This window comes from Gnatocerus cornutus, chromosome 2 (genome assembly GCF_029298725.1).
Source record: "Gnatocerus cornutus isolate USDA-ARS CGAHR chromosome 2, icGnaCorn1.1, whole genome shotgun sequence".
Lineage (NCBI taxonomy): Eukaryota > Metazoa > Arthropoda > Insecta > Coleoptera > Tenebrionidae > Gnatocerus > Gnatocerus cornutus.
Window position 1 is genome coordinate 18,381,459 of NC_142234.1, and position 27,745 is coordinate 18,409,203.

Consider the following 27,745-nt stretch of genomic DNA (forward strand, 5'->3'; position numbering starts at 1 on the left):
GTTTAATTAAGAGATTTCAAACATAAAATAAATATAAATACTTATTAGAATTGCAAATTTGATATTGATTTTAATAGTCAGTGAGTTAATTAGGTACGTATGTGTTTATAGAATTTAGTTGGATTCAAAACAAAAAAATTCCAAAATGAGTGTTTTTTCCTTCTAAATGTTACGATTTCGTAGAGTTAATAAATACAAAATCTTCCCAATTCTTATTTATTATAGAAGTGTTGAAATGATCAAATTTAATACGGTTTCAATACAGATTTCTTGGTTTACATGAAAATTCAAATTTATCGTTTTTTGTTCTGTGATTTAGCTAGAAAATGACCAAAGTTTTCACAAATTCTATTGCATCAGAATTATCAAAAAAAAGTTGTTTTTCTTAATTTTAGTGTTAAACGATAAAAATTAGGAAAAAACATTTACTTTCCGTAATGCTATCAGTTTTGTGAAATTGAGGAAAACTAGAGTAAAGTAAGAAGTTTTTTTTAATTTAATTTTAATAGTAAGTTTTAAAAATGCACAAAATTAATTAGATATGGTCATATTTACATATCTCAGGTAATTAATTTTTTTCCGATTTATACGAACATACGACTACACTTTTTTCTACACATTATTCTTAATAGAGTGGATAAAATATTCAAGGCAAATGTAACAATATTATTATCAAGATGAGTATTCAACACGCAAAGTTAACACGTAAAAATGGACTTTGTGTGTGTTATGCACAATTGCTCTGTACATTATTCATGTTTTTATATTATTTGCAACAACAAGCAGGGAAGGAATTATGTACCTTTCAAATGAATGTTAGCACTATGGTTACAATTTTGAACCACTAGTTTTTTTGGTAATATATTTGTTCGTTTAAAACGCCGTTCCCTAATTATTTATGCTACTTTTTAACAAGTATTTAATTAACCAATTAATTTCGTATAATTTGAGTAAAACTGGAGGTCAATAAATCTCCCAGTGGGTAAACTTTACGTCACCTCCACTTTCTGTAACTAATAGATAGTGTAACATCCAAATTGTATACAGTTTTATAAGCCAATCGTTTATTTAAAACAATTTTTTCTATTTCAGAGAAGTTGTTTACATTTACAATTTTTAATTAATTGGGAAGAACACCGTCGTCATGGTGAAGATAATTAAAACACTGTCAAAACTGACAAAAATATGGCTTTGTCCACCATATTTCTTCTTGATTTTAATGGTACAATTCTCATTTCACGTAATTACCGAGAAGAAACGAACAAAGAGCTAATCGAAAAGTTCCTTTGGCTGGTATCTACCGAAGAAGACACAGGAACCGCGTCACCAGTTATTCACCACAATGGAATTACTTTCGCGTATGTCAAGTTCAACGGCTTGTACGTCGTCGGCACAATGAAACGAAATGCCAACATTGCCCTAATTTTCACTTTCATGTATAAGTTTATCGAAATAACCACGCAGTACTTCAACAAGCTCGAAGAGGAAAGTATCCGAGACAATTTCGTCGTGCTCTACGAATTACTAGACGAGATTATGGATTTCGGGTATCCTCAGACCACCGATCCGAAGATTCTTCGAACGTACATCTTCCAAGAGAGCTACAAATTGAAGAAAATTACTTCGATTCCTGCTGTGGTCACTAACGTGGTTTCGTGGAGACCCGAAGGCATAAAGTACCATCGAAACGAGCTCTTCATCGACGTAATCGAATCCATGAACTTATCAGTCAGTACTAAAGGCTCCGTCCTATTAAACGAAGTATCTGGTTGCGTAAAAATGAAAGTACATCTCTCCGGAATGCCTCAATTAAGATTGGGTCTCAGCGACAAAATTCTTTTAGCTTTGAATTCCCCAGATTCAGCCAGTTTCGAAGACGTCAAGTTCCATCAGTGCGTCCAGTTATCTCGGATTGTTGATAAGAATATCTTCTTTATTCCGCCTGATGGCGACTTTGAATTGATGTCGTACCGCATGAACACCAACATCAGACCGTTGATTGCTGTAAGAACTAAAGTCATCCAATCTTCGAGCAGAATCGAATATAATCTTAAAACTACTGCTCAATTTAAACCATCCTCGACGGCAAACAACGTTGAAATAACTTTACCGGTTTGCCAGGATGTGGATTCGCCTGTTTTTCAAACCTCGATGGGTGTAGCCGCTTATGTACCCGAAAAATCTGCTGTTGTTTGGACAGTCAAGTATTTTCCGGGAAGTACTGACATTTTTTTAAACGCGCGGTTTCAACTCTCCTCTATTCGGAGTCCAGAGAGGATGGAGAAGACTCCAGTTCAAGTTAAATTTATGATTCCATATTTTACTGTTTCTGGTTTACAGATAAAATATATGAAAGTAATTGAGAAGAGTAATTACAAGGCTTTAACTTGGGTACGGTATACAACACAAAATGGAGAATATCTGATTTCCTTTAATTAGCCGCATCCTGTGTTTACTGCTCACTAAAGGATCTACTTTGCCATAAGTGGTTTAATAAATTGTTTCGTGATACTTAAATATTGTATAATTTCTAGAAAAACTTGAAATCATTTTTATGAATTTATTAACGCGGTGGTAAGCGCTTCGTGCAGTTAATAAAAGTCTCTTAGGCTCTAGAAGTTTGTAATTTGTCTTAAAATTGCAAAAATTAAAGGAGAAATTTAGTAAGTGTTAATGTTCAAAATATATATATTTTTTAAAAGACTCTTCTCTGTTCCAGAATTTTGTAATTTGGTACACTTGAGAATTAAGTCAAAGTCCGCAATTTCCCCCAATGTCATTGCCATAGATATAAAACCAAAATTACAACCTTTTATAAAAAATGTTGATAATTCTTGGTTTGCTTAAAGTCCAGAAAAATGTCAAAATCTATCTACAAAAATATATTTTTCACTTCCTCACTGACATGACTGCTCAAGAAAAATCTTCGACATTGTTGTTATTAAGCGGATCAACATTATTGTTGATGTTAATATTAAAAGGTCCTCCACCATGAGAAACGTACGTTCCCGAGTAAGAAGTACTTTGGAACGTCGTGCCCGACCCAAACGGATTTGCGTCACTTTTGTGGTGTTCTCTCAAAACCGCATCTAAAAACCAACTTCAAAACAGAGCACGTTTTCCAAAATTCTCACCTTCAGCGTCCAGGCAGAAAATATCAGTATTTAACGTCTTTTTGTCTGCACTAGTTTCAATTACTTTCTTGCAGGCCGTGGTGGTGTTGGGGCATTCTTGATCGTAACACTTCTTATCATGTTCTACAAAATTCGATTATCACCGAATTTACGTTGTAGTTACGTACCACTGAGGTCAGCAGGTTGGGCTAGTGTCTGTGCGACAACAGTCGCTAGAAGTAACACTAAAAAGATTTTTGACATTTTTTTGAAGATCGAAAAGCTGATGGTAGCCAACTAAATGATTTGTTAAGCAATTCACAGGTTTTATTTCGAGAATTATCATTTCTTCGGAAAAAGTTCATGACATTGACACAGTTGGAGTTATCAGTCATTCTAGAAACAAAGCTGCAAGAACGATTGGCAAAGAGGCGGCGCCGCCGATATTTTCACCAAAGAATTGTTGCAAATGAGGGAGGTAGAAGGAGGTGGTACCAGGAAGTGTCTTTTTCCAGAATTCTTGGACAAATTTCGCATAATCGCCAATCAATACCATTGGACAACAAATTGTTTACACTCGGCGGGTTAAAGGCCACAAATTTCCCGTATTATGAAGATAATATAATCTTGATGGATGACCTTTGCGACGGTTACGGTATAAGCAGAATCGTTGTCATATGTAAATTTATTATTAAAATCATAAAATGTAATCAAATATTTATTTATTACAGCGGCACCCACACATGGATGTCCTTTTTTAGGCCTTCGGTTCATAGCTACAATGTATACACGAATACCAACACTTTTACGGTTTTTTATTAGACAAGAGGAATTTCGGTACAACACCAAACGCTGTTATCAAAAATATTCATAACCAATTTTAAATTACGTGCTTCACTTTTTCCTTTAACCGAATTAAATTGATTTTTTCGGCGTCGTTGAATATTCATCATCAAATTCATTACGATCGAGTTTTTTTATTGGTCGGCTTTGCGTCATTAAAATTACAAACAGGTGGACGAAACGATTGAAATCCTTATATCTATGTGCACTCACTCATGACAATGAAAAATAGAAGGAAGAACTATATTAAAATAATTGTGGTTATTCCAAAAAACATATTTCGACAGCCAAATATAATCATTTTGCATCATCATTCCTTTTTATTATGTATGGATAGCTAATAAAATTTTAAACCTTAGCGTTAAGCTCCATTAACTGTCGTCAATGCTACTATTACATTGAACCTATCAAAGTGCTTTAACGAATTTATCTGTCATTGTAAATCTCGTTTCTTTAGTTCCTCGATCGACCATATCTGTTGATCCAATTTTTAGATCCCATCGCTAGAACTTTACATAATTTCAGTCCTTCGCAGGCACGTCTTGTAATTTTCATATTTTTACTTAGCGATTTTATGTGCTATTATTCTTCTGATTCTGATCGGCCGTGAAAACAAGGAAGTGAAACATAAGTTGCGACTATGCATGTATTGATAAAGTAATAAAAACAAACAAAAAAACAGAATTGTTCCAGTTAGCCTCCTCAGAAAGTTCCCACTGGAATCTCATGAACTGTAGAAAGAGAAACTCCTTCGAAACTTAACATTGGACTGAAGATGTTGATTCCGCTGTGATTAAATCTCGCAGTAACGTTGACTAAAAAATTTACTAAACTAACGTGTTTTCACTACTTTTACTTACAATTTGAGTCGAGACAGTCGATTTCTGAGACCACATCGCGGTCATCAGCAGTGGTGTTGACGATCTTAAGACAGTACGTGGTGTTTTGGGGACACTGCAGACCGTAGCATTGCTTGATCACAGTACCTTGAAAAAATAACAAGTTAGGACTCTAAACTTACTAAACTCACTATTTTGTTGCGCGTCTAAAATGTCGAAGAAGAAGAAAAAGAGGAAGAGAGAAGCTAGCGCCAGTAAGAACTTCATCGTGCCCTGTTATTTTACGGTACAAAATTGTACAAACTGTCGTGTTGTTATATAGCTAAAAATGAAGGTATAAAGAAATGACCCATTTGTGATAAGAACAAAGTTATGACTTGGTGATAGTGGCCGCTAATAATTTTACTTTTTTAGAATTTCGTCGTTTCCACATTATATCCTATAGCTAGTTTTGTATTTTAGTAATTGCGTTTCTAACTAAACTTTTCCTGCAAAAAAAACTATTATGAATCTACAGAGATCTGAGTTAGCCATAGGTTGCGTAAGACTCGGATTCCACGGGCATTTCCATGAGAAATGTTTGGTATTTCTACAACATAAATTCTAACAGATCCACCGCAAATATGTACCTTCTAAACTGGAAGAGAATTTGCGTCCTCACGCCGCTTGAGATATTTTTTATTAAGTAATTAAAATACGAATAAATTGTAACCTACGACAACGTTAATTGCTGTTGTTCCAAGTTATATTAATTACACCGTGTCATTTTAATCTATCATTGTAACTCGTAAAAATATCCTTTTATTTACTGCTTGTCTGTGCTTATCATTGCACACAGTTCTGACTGGAAAATACCTCGAAATAACATGTCACCTGGACTCCAAGAAATATATTTTATACAAACGGTACAATTTATCAAAACCAGCCACTTTCTCTTTTGATCAAAGAAAATACCTTTCAGGGAACTGGTTAATTTTACTAGTAAAACCTTGAAATTTGTTATCAATTTCGGTACTAATTAAGACTGTTCACATTGGAGAGTGATTGATTGGTTTTTCTCCAAACGCAGCGGTTTCGAAACATAGACATGTATTTTATATTTAATTGCAATTAATCCGATTTATTTGATTCCGGATTGTAATTGATTCATTGAAAAATTCATGCAGGTAAAAAAATTCAGTGATTTATTACCCGCCTCCTGTTGGCGGCAGTAATTTACTCAGAACGCTGTAATTAATTTTAAGAAAAATGTGCCGAATCGAGCAAAAAATCGGTGGACTGCCACCGAAAAACAAGTATTTGAGGAGTTTGGAAATATTTTAATAATATCTTTGGATGTTATGTAAGGCTCGAAATATGTGAAAATTTTTTATATTCTGGGTGTTGCACGCTTATTTATCACGAGTGTAAAAGCACAGTAAAATGCAGTTCGCTTATCCGGTTTACTGGAAGCTATAAAAAACGTGAAAAATGGAAAATTCGTTTTCAGTTGCTGATTTCATTTCTGACACTCATAGAAGAACAGATAAAAAATGTTGGTGTTAATTTACATCGCAATAAAGTTGTTCACGCCCTTTAGAAGTTTCGGCACAATGACTATTAAGAAAATTTTGTTTTCTTTCAGTACTCAAAAACTTTTTCTCCATTATTTAAATTGTTTGAGTGATAGAAAGTCGAATAATTTTTTTTCGTAAATGTTAACAACAAAGCGCTGAAATAATCATTTTTCTCGTGCTAAGATTCAATTTACTTTCTGTTGAAACAACAGCGTCGGAAGTAATTGTTGTGTACAAACTATGAAGAATTTCTTTTACTTTTCTCTCTAAAAAGTTAAATTGATAGTTATCTGCTCGAAGATCCGACAATATAACAATGTGTTGGTAAACATCGCGTACAATAACAATAATTAAAATAAATTATTGCGGTTAAAAATCCAATTTATAACCGCACGCACGGAGAAAAAGTAATTACATATGTAAGAGCTAATTGCATCGAGAACTGCTTCCGATTATTAGTTATTATTGATAAATATTAAAGTATGATAATGAGTGAGGAATTTAATTGTAAGATTGTGCAATACCGAAACGAGCAATCTCGGGAATTTAGAATTTTTTAATTTCCAGTAGGCACAATAGAGCCCATTATCATGCACAAATTGATGACCGGACTGAAACAAATCGATTATGCCTTGTTAAAACATCACGGACTACTAAACCCGCGCAGAAACTCCGAAAAACAAGAAAAATTTGGTTAATCGTCACTTTTTTACTTGATTGTGGGTCTGTGACAAATGTGTTGAAAAAACGACGTTTCCGATATTAAATTGAGTCGCACAATAAGTGTATCAATTTAATTTGCCATATTTGGTGTTTGTAGTTTCTTAGCTTTTTTCTGGAACGACGATCACACTTGACAAGAATACGGTACATGGAGGTATTTATCTGGTATGTGATGCACGTCAGGAAGGCAGCACGTGTGTCACTCACGATTTTGCCACTGTAATTACACGGCGGTGGGCTTATATGAAAGCTCGTTGACCTACCCACGACTGGGTTGCTGGAAATTAGATTCGGATGGCGGCAAGAAGCGCTTTTTTAGGAGGAAATTCGGCGAAAAATAAGAGATCAGAGCACCGATCCCGAATTTTCCCCCCAAAAACCGCCGATTGGGGCGCAGCTGTGGAGTCCCTCCGCTCGACCCCAAGGTGAGCTCCTTTGTTTGGTATGCGGCGATTATTGAAGATGCCTGATTGACTATGTGCAGGCTTGTCATCAAGATCGGAAGATCTCAAATTACTCTTACCATCATTACCAGCAAATTTATCTCGTGTCGAGATCTCAAATATCTATAGAGATGGCAGATAGAAACAGTTTGGCGATCTTTTTATTTTACGACCACACCATAAAAGGTCCGGAACAATGAGATTACCGAGACTTGCTCATTTTTCTTCGGTCGATATAAAAAGTGTGATTACGGTACATTTTCATCAATATTTTTCTTCAAAGATTTTACGAAAAGGTCGTGATCCCATCATTTCGATGTTGCGGATACGTCGAATCTATTTTTCCTCTCTTGGTTTGTTATTGTAGAAGAAGTCTTTGGCTGTGGTTCGAACCGGTACTCGGCAACTGCTGTACTTAGTTACATCAGGCGATAATAATTTGTCACCAGATGCTGCTGCGAGATCAAGGAGTTTCTTGAGTTTCCTATTACTTTACAAGTGACGGATGGACTCTAGTCCATCGAGAACTCAGTGCAGATTTATGAACTTTTTTGCTCGACAATCACCAATTAAACTCCCATTAATAGTACAAATAAGAACTTGGCTATTTTAATCAATAACGGGAAGAAACGTCCTTATTGGTAATAATCAATCAAGGCGTTCCATTTGGAGAAGATAACTCTAATTAGATACTAAAAATCAATGTAATTGTTACTTGAAAAGATCAGAATAATTTATCCGTTAGAGGTAAAAGGAGAGTTAATTATTTCTTGCTTGAAGACGAACACTAATTTCTTGGGTTTAGATAACAGTGGATGATAGAGCTGTTGGCGGTATCTGTTTACCTTTTTTTAGACAAGCAAAAATTTGCAAATGGTAAAGGTCTGTCAACAACCTCCAAGTTTATTGTAATTAATAACCTTGCTCGGTGCAGCGGTGAAATTTTTATGACTTCGTACCAACATAAATTGGTGACTTATTGCTATCAAATCTTGTTAGCAAAGAGAAATTTGGGTGCGCCTCAAAGAATAAATTTAGTATTATGAAATTACAAGTAACCACAAAGAACGAAACGTCTTAATTCAAAGACGTTTTAATTATTTTATCAATAGAGAACCACCCACGGTCACCACTCCTTCCCATCAGGTGCTCTGGAGGTGAAAGTTTTCGGAACACTTGCAAGGCCAAGTTCATTTCGTCGATCAAGCACAAGCTTTTTGGTGCATGTCGGAATCCCCGAGGTGGAAAAATATTGAAATTTGCATGCAATGTCTTGTAATTTAAATTATTGTAGGTAATCAGTGAAGAAAACGAAATGCAAAACTGCGTTTAGAGACCATTATGTTTTAACACCATAAATTTTGTTCTGTCCAAATAAAAAGTTAAATTCAAAGCGGGTTTTGCCCACATCTCCAGAGACGAACTGGCACGAAGATGCAATTTCTGCACCACTGGTGGTCGAACCGTTAAAAATCTGATCACAGACACCCTATATTACCACCTCGCATCTTTTTTTGGTCTTGGAGATGTTGGACGAAATTTTGGCGAATCCTGCTCTGGTCGCCCATCCCATTTCTTTTCTTTCTTTGCCTTCGTCATGTGCATAATTACTGGGTACACAATATGACCCAGCAGGGTCGTTGGTACAGTCTGGACTTGCGTGGGTTGTTCAGTGAAAGCGGTCGCTCGCCCTGGGCCACTCCAAGAACTTGTACACGTAAGATTGAAACAATGCTTTTAATTGACGCCCATTTGTACCTAATGCACATTTCTGGTCGTAAACTGTCTGACAGATTAATTCCGTTGGGAAACATACGACGGAATAAAATAACGATTTTATTAAATGATTGCGTGACAGTGGAACGCGCTGCAGAAATTTCTACCGTTTTCTGATTTATCGGAAGAAAGCTGAAACAGTAGACGCAAATATGGGTTAGTATTAGTTATGTAAAGCCTTGACTGTGCCCACTGATCCATTGTGTTCAATTGCAAAATACTAATAGCACAGGATTACTGGAAGCGGAAAACGGCCTTGCCCCTTTTTGATATAATACATGTTCGTACACGTGTACGCGAAATTTAATTATTCTTTGTATTAAATCAACCATTATATTTAGATAAGTGTTGTGAAAACGCAACAAGAACCTTTCAGAGAGGTCGCTTTTGTGAATTTGGCAATGGCTGTTTTACATAGATACATACACTATTTTTAAATTTTTCAATGTTATTCAAAACTAATTGTTTTTTTGGTAATTTGTTTGCTAAGAGCTCGAAAATTTTACTTTTCGAAAAAAAAATGTTTTGACTAAAACTAAAAATCCACTTCGATCGATATATCGCTTATTTTTTAAGCAAACTTAAATTAAACTACTCATTTTTAACGTACGTCAACAAATAACTGAATTATGGCCGTTTGAATTTTTGGGTAGTTGCTAGAGAGTCAAATTTTTGAACGTTCGAAATTATCGATGCTTAAACGACAGAATGAAAGATACAGTTTTTGCCATCGTTTTTTTTTCGCACTTTCAGTCCTTTAGAAATCGTCCTTAAATTTTCCGAAAGTCAAATATTTGATTTTTTTGAAAAAAAAATTGCGACTAAAACTATGTCATCCTACTATGTCAATATTTTGCTTATTTTTGAATGTAGCGTTATTGTAGCTCATTTTACGCAAAATTTTGCACAAATTTCAAATCTGGGCTTGAAATTTATATACGATTAAAGTTTCGGATAGTTGATTTTAATTTTTCAAATTTTTAATGCTCGATAGATAGAACTGTTACAACAGATAAAAAGAACCGGTTTGCGCTATTGTTTTTCTCGCGCTTTTCTCTCTTAGAATTTGCCCTGAAAAGTCCAAAATTCGATGGTAAATTTTTTTGCCAAAAAAAATTTCAGACTCAATCGATAAAATTTTTTCAAATTTTTGTTTTTTGACCGCCACTCGTAAACTATTTGATCTACCGATCTGAATATTTAGAACGTTGATAGATTTCGAGCTGTTTTTTCGGTTGGTGCATAACTCAAAGGTATTAAACCTCGCTTTCGCGTCGAAAAACTGTATTGAAATTCACCTCAAAAAGATCTTTGAAAACAGATTTTGATTAATATCTCGTTTGTTCAATCTCTCGATTGATATCATAGTATGTATAACTCAAAGGTTGAACGGGTAGATTTATTAAATTAACAGTAACTTTGGAACGACATAAAGTGCAAATACTGTCCATGTTCACCTTGTTTGCAAAACAAAAGGCAAATCAAACAATACATGCCGTTTCGTTCTCATGAAAAGTAATTCCGAGAAGAGTGCGAAAAGAGAAATAACTGCATTCTGGCTGAAAAAATATTTACCAGATGTACATTGTTATTTTTCTCTGTTAAAGATGTAAGAGAGCAGTGTCAACTTCTTCAAACTACAAAGTTAGATGCATGTTTTATCAATTCTTTAAAAACTGTATTTGTTCTCAAATAAAAAAAAATCAGTTTCTCTACACCAAAAATTTTTTATTCGTCAGAAAATTCTCGAAACCATTTAAATTTCGTCTATAAAATTCGACGAGTACCTACTTTGACAGAAAGCAGTTCTAGGCTCGTTTGAATAAGACACAATGTACCAATTTGGTATTAACGCCGTCTGCATTCCGCCAATAATATTTGTGACTGTCTTGAAATTTTATGATTATTTTAACAGCTTTCCTGACAGTTTAATTTAACAGCAACGAGCAGTATTTTCTGACGTGATGTCATTTAATTGTCTTCTATGACCACAAAGTGTTTCTTACCCGGTCATGAAACCATGAAATTTTTCGCTTGGTAAAATTCTCAGTGCGATACTGAAGATGATTTTAGCGAAAGCCTTTTATTACGAGTCCTTATCAGCAGAAAGCTTCCCAGAGGGTGTTCTCTAGACGGCGTGATTTTATTGTGAGTTATGAAAAGGCGTGTAAAGACTATTACTTTGATTATAGTGTACATATGTGGTTGCATCTCGTGGTTAATCGTATAAAATATTGTTATCTACTGCTGACACACACCACTAATTTTTAATGAATATCTCCACGGCCGGACGCTTTGACAAATTTATAAAAATTTATGTACATTCTTATTAACTCACGGCGATATGATCAAGTAACGCATTCCTTCGACCGTTTAGCCGGTTGTCTCGCCTGTTTTGAGAGAAATAATACAATATATGCATCGATTTTACGATTATGCTGTTGAAAACGTCGTTTTTCGATATCACATCGAGGCGAGTATTAAATTACTGGTTTAAGGAGTCGACGACCTCATTGGTGGCTACGCTGATGGGTGGCGGGATAAGTGAAGAATTCGAGCCCACAGGCCGATATGCAGATATTCGGACAAACGTGCAGAGCAGAATGCAAATCTGCAGTCGGCTGTAACTACTCTCCTGCTGTTCCTGCCGTATTGCCCGAGAAACAGGACTAGGTATTTCATATCAGCGCTTGACAGATTAAAGCGAAGACTTTCAAACAATCCTGCAGGATTACCAGTTGGTTAGAAGCAGAGAGAGAGTTCTGAACAATTAATATAATTGCATCATTGTCCGCTTTGTTTGTAGTCACAGTGTTACAGCATTCCCCGAGTGCAATACGAGATCCAATTTGATTTTGAAGTACCTATGAACCTGCGTAGGCACATATGGCGTGATGCGATCGTAATTTATGCCGGGCAAAGTCCCCGGAGTGAAACTGGATATAAAAACCTTTTTTTGAAAATAGAAAATCGAGGAGAAAAAAGCATGGTCTTCTGTGCTGTCCACCAACATCCCTCGAAGATGTTGAATGGTACACATGTACAGGCCGTGATTTAATGAGGCAGAAACATTGAAACTCGGTTAAACGGTCAGATAAGTCGTTGATCAAAGCGATGGGGCCGTGTTCGCGAGCCATGTATCAACGTCGCGCCAAAGTTCCAAGAAACCAGACCCACAAGTATGCATGTGGCGGCGTCCACTCGGTTCCAAATCGCCAATTGTTGAAAAATGCACCGCTGCAGGTTTTATGCACATAGGAGTTTGCTTTTTGCAACGACACGGACCGCTTTGCATAACTTGTTCGATGTAATCAGATGACATTGTTGCAAATATCAGAATTGGAGATTTCCAATTGGAAAAAGATGCAGCGACTTTCGTGGCCAAAAAAATTCCACCGAGCGAGCGTATTAACATAATACAAATTGAAAAAAGTTTACATCGAAAAACCGGAACTAAACTTTCCTTAGATGAACTAGGTGCAAAGTGAATTTCAATTAGCAGTCAATATTTGCTTGTCTATATGGAAATTGTAAATTTGGTCAAAACAGTTTTTTAGTAATGAGTTGACTCATCTCTTGCTAAGAATTATGCACCAGCAGTGAATACTAATTTCCATTAATTATGTACCAGATTTGATACAAAACAGATGGTAAACGTATCGAGATTAAGGTTACGCAGTTTTATAGTCTTTTTTTAGATCATCTTTGATTAACATTCAATCAACTGGGTCTCTGTAAAAATCGATACGTTCATATAAGTTTCACATATAAATGCAGTTCCTATTAAACGTGTCATGTTAGTGTATGACTCAACAACCGATTAGTATTCATACTCACTATTAGAATTTGTGTGGAACTATCTTCATATAAATGGATTTTATTGGTGATAGCAAATTGAACAAATTTTGACTCGTAATTACTATTTTCGACTTCCCAAAGAGACGAATTTTTACAACTATAGTTTTTTTGAATTAAATTTTTTTTTGAAAAAAAAATTTAATTGCATTTTTAGCGAATTCAGAGTTTTAATTTTTGCACTAGACCCTTCATGTGGAAAAGAAACCTTTTAGCTTCCAAAAAATGTAATCTTCTTATAAATTCGCTTAACAACTTGAGTTGGATTTTTATTAACGCGATTAGAAAATCGGAAGATTTTTATTAATAAAAACCGGAAAGCGTTACAATTGTGCCATTCAAGAGATACATGAACTCAAAGTAAAACCAAATTGGATCCAAAATATTGTTTTTTAGATAAATCTGAACAAATTATTGTAAATACTTTTTAGTTTAACCAAATTTAGACAGCAGGAATTAGAATCAAACTTAAGGAATGTCTACAGATCGTTTTAAATTTTTAAACATTTTAGAATGTGGAATAGCACAGGAAATCGAATTTTGTTTCTTATCCAGCCATAAAATTTAACATCAGGAATTATAATTAAAGCTCCAAGAATGCCTTAACGACGTCTACTTTTTTTTTTCAAAATCGCAGCTTGGCTAAAATTACCCACCAAAAAATTTTAAGGAATCAACTGATAAAATAGCAAAGCGTTGATGTTTCCTTCAAGAGATACAAGAGTTCAAACTATTTTTTAATCCGGGTAATCAACTTTTTCCGTATGAATCCGATAAAACTTTTGAGAGTTGGAGGGTAGCTGCATCATTTTTATAGCCACAAACTTCGTGACAAGAATGATGCTCAAGAAATGCCGGCAAGACCATACCATGGCGTAATAAAAAATTTCTAGAAATCGACGGGTAAAAACCGCAAAGCGCTACAAAATTTCGTTTAACAGTTAAACGTTAAACTTTTTTTTTTCAGACTTGAAATGTGCGTAAATTCGGCAGTTTCAGATCTAAATTTTACCATTTGGAGTTTAAAATACCAGGAAATCGATTACTGAGCACTACAAAACGCTGCAATGATCATAAAAAATTAAAGAAAATCAGGAAAATGCTTGATTTCCCGACTTGATATTTTTGAGCAGAAATTGTGAAGTGTTTGCGCGAATATTTCCCAGTGCAGTGTAAGCGATTGCATTGTTCTTGCTCGTTTAAAAAGCTTTTATAGCAAGCACAAAGCTGTACGACCCTGAAAATTTCATCTCGCTGAATTTTTCCCTTGCTCGGCCATAATTTAAGCTATCCGCTCAGGACTTGGAGCAGTGTTTATTAATAATGTATGAGCGTGCCGAGGTGCTTTGCTCTTGTTTCCCAAGAAATAAAATAATAATAATTGTTAATCGCCGACTCTGATATGCAATAAAGTACGTTAATTTGTCTGGTGAACATAAGAAGTGAACATAATATATCAGTAATTCAGGATTTGCTTGAGCCGTTTAGGTCGTGCACTGCTCCAGAATAATTACAAGTATTAATCAGTACATGAAATAGTGTGGTTGTTGAGTTAATCAACATCACAGTTGGTATCAAATAACAAATGCCTACGGTTTGTATTTATATTTCATTTATCCTCCCAGCCTTGTTTATTTTATTTATGTTTTACATGCCCACATTAAACTGCCTCTTTTTAAACCGTGTAATTATAGTAGTAATTATTTATTGACAACCACTTTTCAAACTGAATTAATAGAACTGTCGTCAAGTTAATACGGGATTAATTACATTAAGATAACGCCACGTCATCTGATGCAACATTTATCCCGACTGCTCTTGTAATTCCACGTCAATTTATTCCATCATGGACATTTTTAATTCTTCAAAACCTCGCTGCTGATGTCTTTATACATATTCATCATCGCCGTCCTGTTTTACGTAACTTTTCATTATCCCACCATTCAGAAAACGTGATATTGCAACAGGGATTCAACACAATTGCATGCACGAAATTAGCCGGGGACCTGATTCTCATTTAGTGTCATTGAATTCCTAACATTCCTTATTGTGTGCTCTGAGCGGATCGTTATCTAACTCCACGAAAGTTGTTAATATGGAGCCTTTAACCGAAATTTACCAAAGACATCACGGAGAGACTATTGTGTTGGGGAAATGCCGACAGCTAACGATATGTGACCGGAATATCGGGGGCGCTTTCTCGCTCTTCCACGGTAAAAATGCTGATAAAACGCCCCATTTTACGACTTCCAACAGAATTAGCAATGTTGTGTAAGACGATTACCAGCGAATGCACTTGAATTGTTGCCGCATTATCGTGTGAACGTTAAAATTTACCCAACAGATTTAATTATATAACTATTTTTTATGTTAATCATTGCGATGCGCTCATTGTTATGTAAAGGACGTCTTATTTTACCTCTTTAAGCAGTAACAGAAACGGCAAATAAACTTGGCTGAATGTGTACACAATTTTTTTAACACTATTTCAATTCGATGATTAGACGTTAGCAGTTAAAAGCTTAGTACAAAGGAAAACGCTTTTACGGCCAGAAAGTTTTGTTGCATAAACAACAATTTAGCGCTTTATCTCGTAATTTTCACAGTAAAAGTTTACAAACAGTGATCGGCGGTTACGTGTTATATCACTTTGGTTTCATTTAATTTAGGTTTAGTTTCAAAACGCATATTCAACATACAGTTAGTTTTGTTTAATTTACATTAAAAATTTGTCACACTGAGTGTCAGTTATTTTCCAAGATTTGTGTAATTTGGTATGGTTAAGTGTACGGTATTGCGTTCTACGGTATTTGCACAGTTTTAATTTTTTGTGGTCTACTAGTGTGTGGACTTTTAACGTGTCTTATTATCGTAAAATATTTTGTTTTGCTGTTTTAAATTATCGATTTTATATTTTTCAACCAGCAACCAATATATTAATTAAATGAAAATAATAGAAAAACAGGAAACACTTTTGGTTGATTTTTAAGACCGCACGGATCACATTGAAACCACTGAAGTTGTGGCAACAACACAAATTTTAATTTGGTTTTCGTGTTTTATGTATTTAGGTAAAAGTTTGTAATAAACTTGACTGTAATAATAAATTTTTCCAAACAACCAGATCTACAGGTTTCAAATTAAAAAAAATAGAAATTTATGGTTTGTTTTGGTTTTAAAAAAAATTGATCTGATCAGTTAATAAGCATAGAAAATTCGACTTAAAATTCTGATTTTTTTTCTTTAAATTGAAAACTTCTGAAATTGGAATTCTCTCCTCAAATAGAATTTTATTGGTTTCCTCCTGACTAAAATCGTTGCAACGCCCATACTATCATATTCTGGGTGGTCAATTTTCGGTTAAGACCTCATTAATTAAAAATTACACGCTTTGTAATCGAGAAAAAAGTTAACCTAACGTTCGAATATAAGAATATTAAGCTGGTAAAAAACTAGCAGCGTCTTCTTATTATCTCCTGAAACGACCTCTTAACCAGGCCACACTCACGTCAATTTGCATAATCAAAGTCTCACTAACGATCATAAAAATGACTAAAAACGATCATGTTTTTCATATTATCGCCCATCATAATTTTTTCACTGCCAGTTCCACCATTACGCTGAAATTTATTTATTTAGTGCATAAAATGAAGGTCAGCGAGAAAACGTTCAGACTTTGCCCACCAATTAGTACAATTAACCACAATTTACGTTCGTATGTTTACGTTCGAGGCGACAAAAAATTTCTGTGTACAGGCACCTCCACCATTTTTAACCAGAGGATGTTATTAGTCGGAAATGTGAAGTGTGCCAACGCATTTTCTTCGGTCCGATACAGTCGCATGCTTCAATAGGCGTAAGAAGTAGGACTTTCGGTAATGACTTGTCTTGATATGGTTGTAATCAATTGAATTTGTAAACAGCGATTTTCATCAGTCATGGTAGCGCTAAGCTCGAATTGAGATTTTCCGATCCAATTGGTGCGAAGTTTCATTGACGGGATCCTGGAGACGCGTCGGAATTCAGCGGAAACGTATTATGTAACAAAACTAGTTCAATAAAATTTAACAGGATAGTTTCTCGGAGACGGAGATATTTCTCATTCTTCGCGATGTTCCGTTATATGAATTTATGGTTTCACACTGGTTCGAGACTGAAAATCAAAGTTTTCCGGTGCAAGGTGATAAATTTCCCAAGTTCGAACATGCCCCGCTATTGGAAAACATTGCAGAGAGGTGGAAAATAAATTATTAGGATAGAGTGTTAAATGCGGTCCTCCCGTTGGCAGGCTTAATAAGGAATAAGGAAGTTTCAGAACGCATTCTGGTGAATGAAAGATTTTGAAGCGAGAATATAAATCAAAGGATAAAAATGAAGTGTCAATGTTAGGAGAGATGACGAGTCCCACCTAGAATAGTAGAAAGTCTCCAGAGTATAGTAATTTATGTGTCACCGACGTAAAAATATAATTTACAATGTTGTGTTATTACAGGATGTGTTCAATAAAATGATAATAATACGTCTACATGTGTTTGGAACGAGCATTGCTTTATGGATACTCATACATTACACTTTATTATACGTGGAGGGATACAATAGTCCAGACGTAGGTACTGAAACGCATCAACAATAAACGAACTTTTATTGTTTTACGCGGAGATTAGAATATCAAAAGTAAATTACAGTCGTATATAATTTTTCAAGAATGGCCATTTTACAATGTTACGGCCTTAAAGTTCGTCGTGACATAAAAGATAAGTTAATGCAGAAAACTTGTTTGTACTAGTCGCTGCAACTGTCACTATAAACAATTTTCGATAAAATAATACGCCATCAAGTGCTTTAATCAGATATCCTTTTTAGAGCTCCTGTTTGCACTTCTTGTTTAATATTATCGCACTGTGTAATACAACTTGAGAACGTGGAAATTTTGTGTTTTTGCGAGAAATAAGATGTTGAACCTTAATTTTCCTGCAGCGAATTTTCCTGCGCCAAATTGAAAATGCTGATTTTTTTAAACTCCTGCAACTCTTATGGAATGTCGAACAAAAAATCTCAGATTTGTCAAATTGTAGGAGCATCAGCAATAACATTAGAGGAATCTAACTTATTTCTTTCAATTCCTGCTAATCTCCAAAATGATCTCTTTGTAAATCGGTCAATTTTCTGCAGTTTTGTCAATAGTATTTTCTGCTGGACATCTCAATTTTCAAAATCAAATGCTGATCCACAGAATTAGGGGTCTCAACACTGTAGATGAAAATATAGGAGATGAAAAGTACCACCGCCAAATCAAGAATAACTTATTGTTTTGTATGAAAAATCACATTCAACTTCAAATGTACGTAAAATTTCTGAAAAAATCTTTTTTTAACAACTGTTTTATAGGCACTGCCGTGCTGCTTTTGCGAATTTCCAACTCTTTGTGCTACCGTTTCAAGTAACTGGAATCATGGGTTTGGCGAGCATCGTGCTTTTTTATTTTGCGGTAAATTTTATTTTGGGTTTATTATTTATCCTGTTCTTCCTAGTTTGAAGGCTCACTGTCGCGCTTAGACTATGTTCGAGTCGTAGCTTTAGCAGCCGGAACAATCATAATGGTGGGCCTCACAACTGGAGGGCAACAACTGGAAAATTTGGTGAGGTTGATCTTACTCTTAAATGATACTCAATTTTAAGTAGTTTGAAAAAATCTTTGACGTTTTAATAGAGGTGGAATGGTACAACTGGAATGAAGCCAACAAAAAGATATATTCGATTTTCCTAACGAACGCTGCTTCTTTCTGTTCCCAAGATCAAGTACTCGGAAAATGTTTCTTTGAACTATAGTTTGGCGTTGGCGGTATAGTCTTGAATGACATGAAATTTTGTAACAAATGTTTGATTTCAGATGACTAGAGCATTTTTTTCATTGGTGTCAGTTATTTACAGAATGGCTTAAATTTAAAGCTACAAGGCAAAGCCTAATTTAATATACTTAACAACAATAATTATGAAAAGGATTTTCACCAACGAAACCAAAAGAAAACTTCATGACAAAAAAGTGGTCCTTGTTTACACTAGTAGTTACGTATTACATTTACGAAGCACGAACTGATTCTAACATCTCTACACCATTTTTAGCATGTATTTGCTTTGAGACTTATTAAAAATTGTCAGTTAGTAGTTCTTTTTGTATACTATAATGTATAATAAATGTTTTACACTGATTGAAGATTGTTATTGTCATCTGTTTCAATTTTTTTATGGACCCGTTACTACTGTTTGGGCGTTTTGAGGGAAGTGGAAATGGTATACAGATACATACTTGCTGTCTCTTAGACATACTCACTCATAAAAACCCAGTAGCTTTTTAAGTTATCTAGTTAGAAATATAAAAAAAAAACAAAATAAACTGTTTAACTTTATACCCAGATATTCCATTATTTTAAAGAAACAATAAATTTAAAGAAACGCTATACAAATGAATGATATCAATTACCCGTGAACTATTTTTTACAAGTTTATTTAGATAATTTTTTCTATTGATTTTAGCTTATAACCGTCCATCAATTATTAGTGTGATTGTCAGTAGTTGAAGCGTTTCAAAATGAACGATAGGAAAAAAATACTTTTGTCGTAGCATTGAAGTAAAGCAATTTTGTACATAATTATCTTAGAACAGCCTAATTTATGACAGTTCATATCTTTAGTACAAACCACTGAAATCAGGAATTTATTTCATTTTCCTGAGGAGCGAACGCTGCATCTATCCGAAACTAACCATTTTTTGACTTTTTTTCTCAGATAATTTAAACTTTTGTTTCTCAGCTATTTACAATTTGCGGAACAACTGAACATTTTGACTCAATGACATTTGCTTTTGCAAAATAATAAAATACCATTATGTGTATGTTAGCTGCATGTAATTTACCTGCACCAAAATTGAAACTTTGTTCATGTCTACAAAATAGTGCATATAAAGTTGTACGGCTCTACATTTTCTCATTGTGTATTCATGAAACCACTACTTTGTTTACACTAGCGACTACAGATTAATGTAATTAAACATTACTTATTAATGTATAATTGCTTGTACTTATTGATGTATAATTATTACTTACTTAACATATACATTTTTAAAGATATCTTTGCTTAGGTATATTATCTACATCGATTTCAAGTTAAACTTTCTTTCTACGTCTAAATTATTATTAGTAGACATTAGTTTTGGTATCGCTTGAGCTATAAGATCACCGACCAATTGTTTTAAAAATGGACGGTAAGAAAATTTTCAGTCATTTTATCAAAACGCTTTTTTCAGATAATTTTCTTAGAATAGCCCAATTTTTGACGGTGGATCTTTTCAACAAGACATTCCTAAAAGTTCTCAATTTATGGATGTTTTCGGGTGAAATAGTCTTGTGTATATGGCAAGCATTTCTTTTTCTTAGGAAATTTCAATTATCTTATGTCATTAACTACGGACCTGTATATTGCATGAATATATACGTGAGTTTAAAAATAATTTTTTACCCAATAATAATTTTTTTAGACCATCGTTTGTTCCATATGTCAACCGCAAGCTATAAAAATTGTGATCAATCTTTTGAGATCAATTCAAGTGTGTACTTTTAACGATGCGCCACCTAATGTACGAAAAAAAGCGAAAAATTTTGAATTTTGGATCACTCTGTATATGTTCCTGATGCTAACTGTTGGGTTATTAGGAATAATAAGTTTTGCAATACCGGCTGCAAATGATTTAGACATAATATTTATATTGAAGATCGTAAAGGACTATTTTTTTCTACTGGTAATAAATTTAAGAATGTTTTTCTATTTAATCATTGCTCAATAGGGACGGTTTCGTGTACCATTTGTTAAATTATTTTTAATTCCGGTCACATATGTGGTTATTGCGACCCCGAATTTTATGATATTGTACGCTGTTGGACACCTTCATCTACAAAGTCAAATACTGATAGATCGCTTGAGACGTCTCAATAAAGGTTACCAAAATGTAGGCTTGAAGACAGACCAAAACTACCACCGCCAAATTAAGGAGAATTTATTGTTTTGCGTAAATCTTCATTTAACTTTGACGAAGTACGAAAAAAAGATGTAAAGGTCTCTTTATCACATTTTATTTCCCAGACATTGTCGTATTACTTTCTCGAAACTCAAAATCTATTCTTTGGCCTATCAAGTTTTTGGTATCATTGGAATGCTCGGCGTTGTAGTCTTTTATTTTTCGGTAATGCAATTTACTTACACGTGCCGTTTTCCTAAAATCATTTTTTTAGTTTGAAGGTTCCTTGTCTGACATCAACTATTTTCGGATCACAATTTTAGGAATCGGCACAACTCTCAATTGATGGAAAATATGGTGAGTTCAAAAATTAATTTAATCATAATCTTGTTTGTTAAGTTTGAAAACATTCTGGACGACTTGAGCGCGGTGGAATGGTACAACTGGAGTCAAACGAACAAAAAAATTTATTTGTTTTTCCTAACCAATGCTGCATCTATCCCTAAGATTAAATTTTCGGAAAATATTTCTTGGGATTTTACTCTGGCATTGACGGTACGGTTTAGAAGTGTGAATTTAAAGTTCTAACAATTTTATTTCAGATAATAAAAACTTTCTTTTCTACATTATCGGTCATTTACAGTTTGCAACAAAATTAAAAATTTCGTCTGCTTACAATAGTGCATCTATGAAGAATACACAGTCATCTAAAGCACTATTTTGTCTACATTGAAGTCAGATTAATGACTTTTTCGACCTATTTAACATGCACTTGCTTTGTCACAAAAACTTTAATAAATTTTTATATCTCTAGACGACTAATTCCCACGAATATGTTCTGAATCAGCCACAAGGCCTTTGATTGTTGTCACTTTCAACGCTTGCATTTTTATTTCATTTATCCCACCATCTAAAGGAAGTGTTCATCATAAAATCCTCTAAAAATAATAAAACAACGCGTTTTATTGCAAAAGATGTCTCCATTTTATGTTTATGTATGAAGCTCCGTGATGAAAATACAGTGAAACCAAGTTTACGATAGCAACTCTCATCACATAAATCTTCAAAAATCTTTGATTTATTTCAGGAACTGTCATAAAAATTGATTACAATTTAAGAAATGTGAGTTTTTATCTGAAATTATCGCGTTTTAAGGCTTCCGGGCGGCACTTGTGTTATTAATTAGTCTAATTGCGGCAGTTTCTACTGGCAGTTTAATAGACAGTAAATCTAAAATTATGTGTGTACAATGTAATAGGAGATGTAGGTAAACATGCTTAAAAATCTGCTTTGAAACAACTGTTAGAAACATGTGTTGATCGTAAGATTTGAAATCTAATCAGATCGATTAGCATGTAAATTGTTTTGTAAAAAAATTGTCTAACGGAGTTATGGACGGCGAGAAGAATCTTGTAGGGTCCGGAATTTCCGGTTGATGCGATGCATGTGCATTTTTACGACATCCCACGAATTGTAAAAGAAAGTCGAGTATAATTTTCCATAGTCCATTGTGACGCACGTTCAAGAGAGCTCCTCGCCTGTACGTGTATCGAACTCTTCATGTGTAGATGCAAGTGTGTGTGCAGAAAGACATAATATATAATTTATATAATAGCCCTTTGTCATACACAGGTTCAACGTCTGCTTACAGACATGCTAAATGTTCCATACACAGAGATATTGCAGTTTGTTTAGTTAACTCCTTTTGTTAAACTTGAACTTTACTAGCTTCCACACAATGCTAGAATTATAATGTAAATAAATGAAACCTCTTGGCAAGAGTAGCTCTAGTGTTCACGAGGTAATAAATGCACGCACATTCTTCAAAACCTCCAAATGGAGCTTCGGAATTGCATTTAGCATTATCTTGTATCTATCATAATAAATAGAGGTATTTGTTAACGGGACAAGCTTTACAACATCGTGTAAAATGTATTTCGAGTTAAACACACCCGAATCACTTCATAAACAAATATCCAACGCTTAGGTAAGAATATTTTAACTGTTGTTGTGCAACCGCTCATAAATCAGCCAGAGTCGTGCGGTCAAACTCTGAATTCGATTTCATTAATCGAAACCATATTGTGATTTGTCACTCGACATGATTAATCTCTTTCACACTCTGATAACGTATTACCAACCACGACTTCATCCGGTAGCTAATGCTTTCAGACTACGACAATCTTAAGTGCGCAACTCGAGTTTTTTTTTTTGACGGAGCCACACAAACAGCTATAAAGAGGCAATGTTTTCTCAGGATTCCCGCGGTTTTATTTGATTTCTTAACTCTGCGTTAATTTGATGGCGTTTGTGCCTGCGCATCTTAATGGAAAAATAAACCCCGAAGAAATGTCTTCATTTGACGCAACATTATTTCAGGATTTTATTTTGCAAAAGTGCGTTTTAATTAGGCAAGTGCTGGTGCTCATCCGAAGCATGCAATTTCTTCATGTTAAAAAGCTCTTCATGATAAAATGTAATTAAATTTTATGGAAAGGTGCGTCTATCTTCGAGTTGTATAAATGACTCTGTGAAAGGGTCAAGTCTCCGGTTTTGTGGAAAATTCTTGGGTCTCTTCAGATGATAAAAGCTCGGAATATTTACTTTGCATTTTTTTTGCTTAATTCTCAAGTTCTTTCAAATTTCCGGTTTGGAAATCCTTGATCCCAAGTAAAGAAGTTTACACTTCGGATCTTTAGATTGCTTTTTTTTGAGAATCTTCAAAAAATCTTTTACTTCTTTAAAAATGTGCTCAGATACCCTGAGGTTTCTAAGAGATCGTGTTAAGATTTGTGACATATTGTCGAGAAATTCTTTCGGCATTTTCGGGGCTTTTTTAGATATTTTCCGGAGTTTCTTTATAGAAATTTTCTTGAGATTTTTCAAAACTCTTTCGGAGATTCTTTAGAAATCCTTTCGATATTCTTAGAGATTCTATTTTAAGAATTTTTTACGAGATTTTGTGTCGCGAAGAAAGTTTCAGTAATCGTAAGATTCTTTGGAGATTTTTTAGATATCTTTTAAATATTTCTAAGATATTGTTGGAAGATTTTTAAGACAGCAGTCAGTCTCCAGAAATTCTTAAAGGATTTTCCGGGAGTTTTCTTAGAGATTTCCCAGAGTTTCTATACTATATTTTCCATAAAATTTTTGTGTTGTGAAAGAAAAATCTCAACATACAACAAAGGAAAAAAAAACTCATAAGAAATTGTCATCGTAGATTAAAATTTATATTTAAAATTTTAAAATATTTTTAAAGATTCTTTAAAAAATCTTCGGAGGTTTGTTATAGATTTTACGTTAATCTACAGGAAGAATTTTTATTGTGATATTGGTGGTCTAGCGAAAGAAAATTGTTTAAAAATTGCTTAGATATTTTAGGGAATCTGCGAAAGTTCTTCACGAATTCTTTGGTGATTTTTAGAGATTTTTTAGACTTTTTAATATGCTAATCCACAATTTTCGCCTTAAAACAAAAAAAAGACCAAATTTGAGTCTAAAAATTTTTCACTCATTTTGTGGATGTCCCGAATCCCTTAACTTTTTTGCCGGATTTTTTGGATTTCTTTGACTAATTCTGATGGAATTACACATTTCAATTTGGATTTCATGCTCATAGCTGAGTCTTTCTGTCATTGTGGGAGCAGATTTTAGCCAGTGCTTTGTGATGACTCCAAAATTTGGAAAAGCTTGCGGCATCTCACATTTTACGGCTTTTCATCGCACGTACTCATAACAATATAAAGGAATTATTATCTTCCTTCCCCGTATTCGCGTCAACTACCATCATAACCATTACGCGGCAGTCAAATAAATCCGCAACCATACCATCGTAAATACCGACGACTTAAAAATTAAGGGAATTGGCGTTAAATTGATGGAGTATCGCAGCTACGAGATTTTCTAACGCGTAAAATAGTTAGGTGCCATAAGTAATGAGTAAGTCAGAATACTCGTATTTATTACTGTCATTTTCCTTATTAAGGTAATGATTACAAGCCGCCGTAAAGAACAATCTTTTGTAAGTGTAGAGAAATTATAAAATAAAGTGGGTAGCTTTTATTGAAATTGCGCTGTTTCTCACCTTTGAGGTGTCTTTTATGGTTGTTTTGATTAATGTAGTGGCAAAAAATTGTACCCAAAAGTGTAATGATTAGCTCGAGTTTGTCGTTACCGTTGTTGGTTAGCAATAAATTTCGCAATTTGCATGAGGCGCGGGCCCGTATATTTCCATGATTTATTACAAGTAACAATTTTTAAGTAGAGTAGGAATCGCAGTAAAATTTGAATAAATAATTGCATTTACATATTTTGTTACATGGAATTACTTCCGCAATTAATCGATTTTAATACTTTGGGCTCGGCTAACTTAGGACCATCAAATAACCTTATTAATCGTAGCCACCAACCACTTTTTTCAATTTCCCTCACATTCTCCACAAGCATGCAATTAGCAAATAACTCTTAACAAAAAAAGCGTGCGGCTTTAATGATGTTAGATTTAGCACTTATCAATCTTCACTTTCATGCCATTATTTGGTAATTTCTAAACAGCGATTCGCATCTGTGACTACCTTTGTTAATTAAGTTATTCCTACAGCAAACGGATCTGAATGAAATAGTTACAGTCACAGAGTACAATGAAACTTGAGAGCACGATGAATACCGAATAAATTCATTGAAAGGTTTTTTATACGTGCTAATGTGGTAGCTGTGAAAATATTTGTCTGATTGTAAAATAGATTTGTGTGTAGCGTGTTGCGAATAAAATCAATAAATATTTTTATGTAAACGTATATGGTGGTCTTTTATGCCTGCGAACGGAAGTCATACTATTAAAACATTTTAATATCTAACCTATTAAGATCGTATCAATTTAGCTTATGAAGCAGTTTGTTTCATTGTGTAATAAACTGCAAGTACGGTTCACGAGGGTACGAAAAGAACAGAATGTTGTAACTTGAAAGAGAATGAAGCGAAAGTGTTTTTTTATAAACAATCCACACCAAAAGCTTGGAGAAGTGAAAGAGAAATTAGATATAAATAATACGAATATTTATAAAAGTGAGGAGACAAGTTAGCAACTATTCTTTGATGCACAAATTGGAAATTCTATTTAGTTATGCACTTTCTAGATCTACAGTTGTCAACGTAAATCATTGTAATGAAATTTTCTTTATTGAACTGACATATGTTTTATTTAATTATGATTTTACTGCTCTTTTATGATATTGCACCTTTGCTTTGTTTGAGTAGTTTCAAGTGAAGTGGACTAACATTTTTTTAATCCAATTTCAACGAATTTTGATACTTTCGACATCTAGAATTTTTTTTTCTAGTCTATGCATGCAAGAAATGAGAAATTTCAACACTTGAAATTAATAAATTAATTGCAACAAATTTGATTTTTTTCCAAAAATTTGTAACTTTGTTATTTTCAATGCTATTGTAATGAAATTTGGAGCATTTTCAGTTTTTAAATTGTTTATTAAGCATGCTAAGTCTCAAAATGTTACAACAAAAGAGTAAAATTTTATAAATTTTTATTTTTAGAGTAAACAATTTTCCGGTTACAACCTGTAATTCTGGTAATTTGAATGCTACTGCAATGAATTTTATTAATATTTTTATTATTAAAATTAATAATTATTTATTATATTTGAAACTAAAGTATTCTTCCCAAAATTACTCCCAGGAATGTTCTCAAAGTTGCTAAAGTTTCGTTGAAATTGAACATTTATTCTTTTATAGACTATTGGAATTATAGACCAGGAAAAATCTATGGATAAATACTTCAAAACAGTAAAAGAAGTCGAAAAATCTCACAAACAAAAGTGAGCTAAGCATGTTTTCCCCGTTCCAGCCATCGAAGTAGTTCATCGCAAAAACCAGGAGTATGTAGTTCATCACAAAAACGAAACTACAAGAACTGGTTGTAAAATAAACAACTTGAGAAAAACCCGAGAGAAACTCCCCAAAGAAAAAGTCCTTTTCTTCCTCGTTTTTCGCCTGGATCGAGGTCGCGGTTTTGAAACATGAAATTGTAATCGTAAAAGATTTCGCTGTTAAAATCCATCGAGCAACGTTAATTTCGAAATAAACACCAGAGCTTTCCCGTAAAGAGTGATGCGTGCCTACTCATTGCGGTTAAAGCATTACAAGCTGTCTTACATAAAACCTGGAATGGCGAGGCCGGGGCACGAACAAAACCGCGATTTGATTTATGTTCATGTTTTGTTTTTCTGAATATCTGCAATTGTTCCAGTACAATTTATAAGGAATAAATTATGCTTTACGACTTCCACATGCAGACTATTATATTAGTTTAATCATGAGCCGCCGTTCCATCTCGGTCAAAACGTGGCGAATAATGGCCATTCAACTTGTTCTTCTTTACGGCGAGACTCGTAACTTTCAATTATTCAATTATCAAACTAGTTTTGTTGCTTATCTCAACATCGCTACAATTATTAATTCGATCAGACTGTTTATTTTCCGAAGTTTCTTCTATGCGTGTCAGTGGAGCAAATCCATTATATTTCCATTCTTCGCGTACAATTAATAAGTAAATTTCGAACATATTTTC

General features: G+C 34.1%; 4 protein-coding genes and 1 pseudogene across 4 annotated transcripts; 3 read left to right on the plus strand and 2 right to left on the minus strand.

The window, feature by feature from the left end:
- Positions 1-1,185: 1,185 nt before the first annotated feature.
- Positions 1,186-2,439, plus strand: LOC148179732 (AP-1 complex subunit mu-1 pseudogene; annotated as a pseudogene).
- A 428-nt stretch (positions 2,440-2,867) lies between these two features.
- On the minus strand, positions 2,868-3,392 carry LOC148179733 (uncharacterized). The gene is made up of 3 exons (XM_088029951.1): positions 3,302-3,392; positions 3,135-3,257; positions 2,868-3,089 (listed from the first exon to the last, which is right to left on the minus strand). The coding sequence occupies exons 1-3, from the start codon at positions 3,375-3,377 to the stop codon at positions 2,914-2,916; spliced, it is 375 nt and encodes a 124-aa protein (XP_087886077.1). The 5' UTR covers positions 3,378-3,392; the 3' UTR covers positions 2,868-2,913.
- Positions 3,393-4,588: 1,196 nt separating this feature from the next.
- LOC148179734 (uncharacterized) lies at positions 4,589-5,487 on the minus strand. The gene is made up of 4 exons (XM_088030883.1): positions 5,425-5,487; positions 4,987-5,117; positions 4,817-4,942; positions 4,589-4,771 (listed from the first exon to the last, which is right to left on the minus strand). The coding sequence occupies exons 2-4, from the start codon at positions 5,060-5,062 to the stop codon at positions 4,659-4,661; spliced, it is 315 nt and encodes a 104-aa protein (XP_087887009.1). The 5' UTR covers positions 5,063-5,117; positions 5,425-5,487; the 3' UTR covers positions 4,589-4,658.
- An 11,209-nt stretch (positions 5,488-16,696) lies between these two features.
- On the plus strand, positions 16,697-17,551 carry LOC148179735 (uncharacterized). Its single transcript, XM_088029572.1, has 2 exons — positions 16,697-17,011; positions 17,072-17,551. Exon 1 carries the CDS (start codon positions 16,697-16,699, stop codon positions 17,000-17,002), a length of 306 nt encoding a protein of 101 aa, XP_087885698.1. The 3' UTR covers positions 17,003-17,011; positions 17,072-17,551.
- Positions 17,552-17,646: 95 nt separating this feature from the next.
- Positions 17,647-18,984, plus strand: LOC148179736 (uncharacterized). The gene is made up of 4 exons (XM_088031188.1): positions 17,647-17,754; positions 18,321-18,489; positions 18,537-18,636; positions 18,680-18,984. The coding sequence occupies exons 2-4, from the start codon at positions 18,368-18,370 to the stop codon at positions 18,824-18,826; spliced, it is 369 nt and encodes a 122-aa protein (XP_087887314.1). The 5' UTR covers positions 17,647-17,754; positions 18,321-18,367; the 3' UTR covers positions 18,827-18,984.
- Positions 18,985-27,745: the final 8,761 nt, after the last annotated feature.

Bases quoted from the DNA above. Each gene is read 5' to 3' on its own strand.
- LOC148179736 (XM_088031188.1), top strand. From the start codon at position 18,368: ATGCTGATCCACAGAATTAGGGGTCTCAACACTGTAGATGAAAATATA. The intron at 18,490-18,536 runs GTACGTAAAATT...ACTGTTTTATAG, and splicing joins AATCACATTCAACTTCAAAT to GCACTGCCGTGCTGCTTTTG. The intron at 18,637-18,679 runs GTAAATTTTATT...TGTTCTTCCTAG, and splicing joins TCGTGCTTTTTTATTTTGCG to TTTGAAGGCTCACTGTCGCG.
- LOC148179734 (XM_088030883.1), bottom strand. From the start codon at position 5,062: ATGAAGTTCTTACTGGCGCTAGCTTCTCTCTTCCTCTTTTTCTTCTTC. The intron at 4,943-4,986 runs GTGAGTTTAGTA...TATTTTTTCAAG, and splicing joins TTTAGACGCGCAACAAAATA to GTACTGTGATCAAGCAATGC. The intron at 4,772-4,816 runs GTAAGTAAAAGT...TAAATTTTTTAG, and splicing joins CGACTGTCTCGACTCAAATT to TCAACGTTACTGCGAGATTT.
- LOC148179735 (XM_088029572.1), top strand. From the start codon at position 16,697: ATGACTAAAAACGATCATGTTTTTCATATTATCGCCCATCATAATTTT.
- LOC148179733 (XM_088029951.1), bottom strand. From the start codon at position 3,377: ATGTCAAAAATCTTTTTAGTGTTACTTCTAGCGACTGTTGTCGCACAG. The intron at 3,258-3,301 runs GTACGTAACTAC...CGAATTTTGTAG, and splicing joins CCAACCTGCTGACCTCAGTG to AACATGATAAGAAGTGTTAC. The intron at 3,090-3,134 runs GTGAGAATTTTG...GTTGGTTTTTAG, and splicing joins TTTCTGCCTGGACGCTGAAG to ATGCGGTTTTGAGAGAACAC.